A 6,912-nucleotide genomic window follows, 5' to 3' on the forward strand; every position below is an offset into this window, starting at 1 on the left:
AGCCGTCGAAAGTGTACGGCAACGTAATCTCGCGCCGCGCGACGTGGCGCGGCTTTCCGTCAGCAAGCTTGACTACAACCTGTCCGCGACCGTTGCGGACAGCGATTTCGCTGGGTAGCGTCGACAAACACGACTCACGGAAGAAGTTGTTTGTCGCTCCTGAGTCCACAAGCGCGCGTAGTGGACGTCGGGCGCCGGCGACATGGAGGCTGATGATGATCAGTCTTGAGTCGCCCGACGCTGTGGTGGCATTGAAGTGTGCGTGTAGCACGCGAGGGCTAGAAGGTTGGGTTGCCACCGGGGGACCCGGACCTCCATTCCAGCCAGTAGGGCGCCCCGCACCTACTGTCCCTGACCGTGTTTTGGCTGATCGGTAGGAGAGGCATTGACAGTATGCGTGAGCACTGGCGCGGGCGCGCGGCACTCAGCCGCGCGATGTCCAACCTTCCGACAGCGGAAGCAAGTGAGGGATCGACTGGGACGACAACCATTCGCGCGAGGGACTGCACGACGGCGGTTGTTCGACGCGTCAATCGCGTCGATCTCCATCGGCTCCGGAGCTGACGCTTGAGCTTCCGCGGACATTGCCCGCGCGTACGACGCCGCCACCACGTAGTCTTCACGAAGTGCGAGAGCAAATGCCTCCTCGAGTGAGGAGGGTTCCGCTCGAGTCAGACAGTATCGCGTCATGCCTTCACGCATGCCGAACACGAAGACGTGGACTTGAGATGCCATGTCAATCGGATTGGTGACGATGCAGGACGCGAGGTGGCGTGTCTTCTGGACGTAGTCGCGCATGGTCATCTTGCTTTGTCGCAGAGCGAAGAACTCTGCGCGCACTCGGGACTCGTCTTGTGGAGGCTCGAAGGCGAGACGAAGATCACTCTGGAGGGCCTCCAGGGTGGAGAACGCATCGTTGTTTACGACCAGTTTGCCGAGTGCCCACTCCTTGGCTTTCCCGGCCAGTCGGGAAAGTAAGAAGTTAACTTTCGCTCCTTGCGCCTCGATCATCCTCGAGGCGATAGCGATGTCGACTTCGCGAAACCAGCGATTCAACGGAAGGCGATTCGCTCCTTCACCGGAGTAGGTTGACGTTTCCAACTTGACGATGTCATTCCTCGAGGAACGCGAGGGAGTTGTCGCTCGCCGATTCGTGTCGGCAAGCTCGCGTTCCATGAACTCTTGAGCTGCTTGACGTTGTTGATCGGGAGTCGCTGAGCTCAGCAGCGACGCGACAACAGCCTCACCGGACACCGCCGCAAGGCGGTAAAAGGCTTCCCACTCGACACAAGTGAGATGAGGGAAAGCAGCATGCTCCAGGGTTGACCCTGAAGCTTCAGACGTCTGGCCTTGGCTCATTGTGAACTTGGTCATGGGAAGGACTACAAAGTGCTACCAGGTGTAACGGGCCTAGAGTGTCCGTTACTAGCTTACACGTAATAATGAGGAAGCGTGCAAGTTCCGCGATAGTGAAACCAAGTGCTTAGTCTGAAGGAAAATCAACTCTGTTTTTATTTAGGTCCAGGGCAGCTTGCCCTGACCACTCAAATACACGTCAAACCCTTATTGGCTGATAATGGGTCTGGCTCCCCATATATCAACCAATAGGATGACGGCAGTTCAGCACACGCTAGCCGTGTGCTGCTGCACCTACTTTTGTAATATAAATCTACCTACTTATGTAATGGCGTGGCCCACTACAGTGGCCGTCTCCGGCGTCGCTGCGCCTGGCTCTGGAGCCGGCGTCTTGTCTTCGTAATCTTCATAATCGTGGGCGTCAGGACCGATGTCCGCTTCGTCGTCGAAGCTCACTGAAAGCTCGGTGGCGGCTGCAAAGCGCGCAGCCGGGCTTGAACTCTCGTTGCGAGCCCCGCCAGACTTGGCAGGCGTAACTGGTACCATCGGTTGTCCTTTCGCCATGTTTCTTGTCTTTTTCTTGTTCTTCTTCTCTTGGTAGCTCGTAAACTGGAAGGCCATACAAACAGTTCACAATGGTCACAATCTGTTCCCGGGTCGCGGCATGTTGAAAATTCCACGTGAACTCTAGCTACAAATGTAGCTAGGACGTTCCCACAACAATACGTCTACTAGGATAGTAAACGATCGCTCGGGCGGACCTGAAGACCCCAGTTCTGCCCTTGCACCGGGACAAACTGGACCTTGTAAACTACTTATATAGGCCAACCCGTAAAACTAAGAACACGCTACTAGCACGAGCAAAGCTAGCAGGTGTTTTGAATCCTCGTGGTCCCAACAGCGGAAGGGTGCCAGGCACGGGTAAGCCTTTTACGAGATCACCGATTGTTCAACACTCGGCTGGAAGAATAAAAGGGAGGCAATTCAAGCACTCCCAGTCGTGCAAATAGGCAATAATAAGCCGTCACGTAAAAACCTCCCGATAATAATCGGCCAATACACAAAGTCTCTTGGCCTTGCCGGATGAACCCTCGCTACAGAGCTTCGAGTTCACCGACAGGCATAACACACTCAAACAAGCTTGACCTGACGCTTACCTTGAAGCCGGACGTCGCTCTGTGTGCTTGAGTGGAAATTCTGTTCTGTATTTAAGCTTATCCTTTCGGGTCTATTCCTAATAAGAAGTCCTAATCAAGTATACAAATATCAAGTGAACAATGATCCGTTATGGATCTTCTTGCATGCCAAGCGTCGTCTGCACCGTCGCATGAGCATCTTTAACGGTCCGCGCCCTGTCATAGACGGTGAACGTGCCTTCCAAGGGTCGCTGAGTCTTCCGCGAACTCATCCCAACCGCCACTGAGGGTTCGTACCGTAGATGGTCCGTTGAATGCGAATCCGGCCAGTCAATTATTAATAATAAGGACAGCCTGGATTCTGTGACATATGGGCCGTATCCAATACTCGTTGAAAGTTCGGAAGTGATGCCGTGGAGTCCCTTGCACCTTGGCGTATCCGTACATCACATGACCGAGGGTCCGTCGCTTGAACATCTTGGGCGGTGTCACGTCTTTGTCGACGGGTGATAATCCGCAACTACGGAGAAATCACTACACCACACGGGAGTATGTCCCGTACCTGGGAATGTAGGTGTCGTGCCAGGCGCTGGCGGGCAGGCTTTTGTGCCAAGGAATCTCGGCGAAGGTCAACGAGCTGCGACGGCGGGCTACTGGTTCACGTTGACCCCGCAAGCTCCCTCTCACTTCGCACATGAGACCGGTGAAGTTATGGTGTGATTGTATTGGAACGCTACGATGAAGTACAGGAACGGTGTGTGAGTTCCCTTCTATTGTCTTACGTGGCTGGGGACAGGGCCGGATGCGCAAGGTGGACCGCGTCTCGGACCTTCCTGTCGCCGCACGAGGACGGATGTCATGGAGAAGGACTATTTTGATCAAGATAAACTGAAGCGGTGTCGTGTATAGGAAAGCGAGTTCGCGGTAGGCCCTCGTTCATTAGTCTCAGTCTTACATTTACTACCTCTTGCCTAAGCTGAGTGAGAGAAAGAAACAAGAAGCTTTTAGGTATATTAAGTCATCTTGTGCTACCGCTCCTGCCACTACTTGAGACCGTACTCCCTGAACAGCCGCGGACTACCCGACCCTGGAGGTAGTGTACGACAGTTGTGTCAATTGAGGACCCATCAGGGAAGCGGTACATGTAATGCCCCGCACACAAAAGATATGTCAAAGCTACTCAGATATTTTTAGAATGAGCAGCTGAGCGCTGATGGTCTCAACTACAATAAAAGAATTGGCGGAGAGTAGATTTCTATATGCATTAGAGTCGTTCTAAAAGCATTGGCTTAGAGTTCATTAATTTAATAGAGCCCTTCCCGCGGTGTGTCCTTGGATTCTACCTTACGTTGTAATCGAGGCTACACACTGCTCTAAACCACATCATAATCTTTTTTACTACCTCCGCTCTGAAAAAGATAACCATTTCAAAATTATATTACAGCCTACCCAAAAACAATACCCCCTCTATGCCGATCACTTTTGGATTTCGAATCTCCCGCGCTTCCCCGACCAGACTGCTTTCATTTTGAAAGCTGGCACCTGGGGGAGATCACAGACAGTGAGCGCCAGGCCGTTCGGGAGACCTTACTGCTTCGCAGCGTAGGAGGAGTGCTCAAGCATGGAGAGATCATTTGGGCTGCAGCGTACTTCCGTGTGGGCCGCCAAGTTGACGAACGAATTTGGAGGCGTGGAATCAAATCGATGGGAGATCGAGTAGCAGCCGTGGTCAAGTCAAGGAAGAGCGCATGTGGTAGGAAGAAGGTGGATCGAGCTGCGCTGGGCGAGAGAATCGCTGCAGTTCCTGTCAATGAGCGCGAAAACCAGCGTCTGCTTCAGCGCGCGTCCAACATGAGCTGCTACCTGGTTCAGCAGCTGATCAAGGAAGGCTACATACGGCGTGCGCTGACCCGTCCACTACTTACACGCACGCACAAGTTGGCGCGCCTCCGGCACAAGGACAAGCAAGTACGAGCTGGCACTCTCCCTACGTCACTGCCTTGTGACGCTATCTCACTTGCCAATGCTAACGCGTACATGCTGCTTCTTGCAGCGAGCAGCACCCCACCGCCTACCGCTAAAGTTCCAGAAGCCCCACTGAGCGCCCCTTCAGAATGTGGCGATGTAGTTGCCGTCTTAGATCCGTTTTTTTATCTGTAGTTGCACGGCGGAGCATGAACGCCTGTGCCTTGCTTAGTTTCTCACTGTCAGCTCTCGGTCATAAAGCTAGCTAGCCAGCCTCTCACAAATTAATAAACGCTCAAATGAACGAGGCGGAGCGCTGCGCAAAAAAAAACAAATGGTTATCTTTTTCCGAGCGGAGGTAGTACATGTAGTACGCCTTGGCGCTTTGTGCGGGGTAAGACGGTAGTAGTATGAAGTACATATGCTAGTATGAGATTTCAAATAGGTAATTGTCCGACCCGAACAAGGGCCTAAGCGCTCTGAGCAGGTTTGTGCCACGCGAGACTTTTAAAGCCGCGAGAGCATTTCAAAAAGTGCTCTCTCATCGCCCGTACGCGTAAATCATTAGCAGCTTATTTTGAAGGTAGGAATCTATTCCTATAGGTTTACCTTCAAAATAAGTTGATCATAATTTATGCGTACGGGCGACTAAACAGATGTGAGAGCATTTTGATTCCTGAATCTCCCTCCCTCTTAAGACATCGCATCCAGAATCTTGTTGCATGCGTCGTTTCACGTGAAGTGAGCTGACTTCAGACCGAGACGGACCGAGCCAAAACTGCCAAACGTTGTTGTAGATGCGTCTCTAGACGACGCTGCGAGACCTCAGCGTGCGTCTGGTCCTGCTCCACTGTGCGTTTCCACCGGCCCAGCAGCTCCAGCTTCTCGATCACGATTTTGTGCGTCATCACCATAGTGTTTTCACACGCTGGGAGCCTCCTCACAGCTTCTCGAGCCAATGCACTGCGAGGGTCGAAATTGGTTCGTGCACGACGCACATAGTCGCTGACGATCTGGGGAAACTTGGGGAGTCGCAAATTCTGAAGCTCGGAGGCGAATTGGCGATATCTACGATGAGCTTCAGGCTGGATGCCGATGTTTGCAGCCTCCATGAGCTGACCAGCCTCGACTGTGAGAGCGAACGGGCCGTTGGCAAAATCCTTGACAGATCCTGAGTACTGAGAGGACACGACAGTGGCCATGGCCATACGCAGCAGCTGCAGAGCTTGGTGATAGAGCCCCGTGGCGCGGTCAAGCTGCTTCTCAATGGACTCACAGGACTGCACCTCGGAGGCGTACATGGCTACATTTGTGTGCATCTGCAGAGCGTCTGGGAGCCGCAGTGCCCGGAGCAAGAGACCCAGTAGTCTCTGCTTCTCCCTCTCGAGCTGCTCCAGCCTCTCAGCGACGTCCAGGTCGTCATCGTCATCAAAGCACACGTCGTCTTCCTCACGCCTCTCCACGTCTTCCTCGCCCTCGGGTTGGACGGAGTAGCTGCGACTACTAGAGAACGACGAGCGGCGCTTCCAGTCGTCCACAAGGGAACTGGAGCGTCGCTCGAGCCTCTGGAGATCGGCGTCTGCACGCATAGCCTCAGCCATGTGGTGGCCCAGTTTCTTCTTGAGTTCCTCAGTCTTTCTCTTCTGGTTACCAGCAGAGCCTGTGGCCATAGCCAGATATTTCTTGATCACCCCTCGGTCCTGCTGGGCCTCGAGCTGTTGAATCATGTGTTTTTGGTCCTCGCGGATGCGGACGGAGCGGCGTCTCGCACGGCTGAGCTCTGTCTGCACTTGTGCGAGCTCTGGATGAGGTTCAGCCACATCGCCCGCATCGGAGGAGAAGACGTCCATGTTCTGGATGCGTCTCAGTCTCGAGACTTCGTTGCTGACCTCCTCAAAGCGGCGGAAAAGCCCGCGGTCTACGGCCTGCTGCATCCACGGGCTGTCCTTGCCCAGAAAGTGCTCACCGACAGTTGGGAGACTTTGGGTACGTGCGCGCGTGACGGTCGCAGTGGATTTGACAGGATTTACGCTGGCTGTGGTAGGGCGGGGAGGTAGCCCCAACGCTGGCTTGGCCAGCAGTTCGCTGGCCGGCGTCTTGCTGCAGCAAGACGCGGCCATGGACGTCGAGGTGTCGTCTTGCGGCTGTGGGGACAGCACTAGCCTAGGCACGGCTGAAGGCTCGAGACTTGCCGACTACAAGGCCGATGCGAAACAAGCGCAGGGGGAGGTGCGACACTCACTCTCAGCAAACGCGCGGGTTTGTGGCGGGTCGGGCTTTTTGGCCTGCTTGACTGATACTGGAAGATGTTCAGACGGGCCGCTTTTGTGAGGATTTTTAAAACAGGTACAGTACCGGTACGGACTGTACAATACTCGGACCGAGACGTAATCACACCGTTTCCGTGCAGTAATAACACCATTTTGCCTACTTGGTCCGAAATAAAGAGTGAGTA

General features: G+C 53.9%; 1 protein-coding gene across 1 annotated transcript; it reads right to left on the minus strand.

Annotated features, from left to right (window-relative positions):
* Window positions 1-5,075: 5,075 nt before the first annotated feature.
* PITG_12480 (uncharacterized protein) lies at window positions 5,076-6,672 on the minus strand (the record flags this gene model as incomplete). The annotated part of the gene is made up of 1 exon (XM_002900320.1): window positions 5,076-6,672. One exon carries the CDS (start codon window positions 6,575-6,577, stop codon window positions 5,210-5,212), a length of 1,368 nt encoding a protein of 455 aa, XP_002900366.1.
* Between the last annotated feature and the right edge of the window lie 240 nt (window positions 6,673-6,912).

Source organism: Phytophthora infestans, genomic scaffold (assembly GCF_000142945.1).
Source record: "Phytophthora infestans T30-4 supercont1.26 genomic scaffold, whole genome shotgun sequence".
NCBI lineage: Eukaryota > Oomycota > Peronosporomycetes > Peronosporales > Peronosporaceae > Phytophthora > Phytophthora infestans.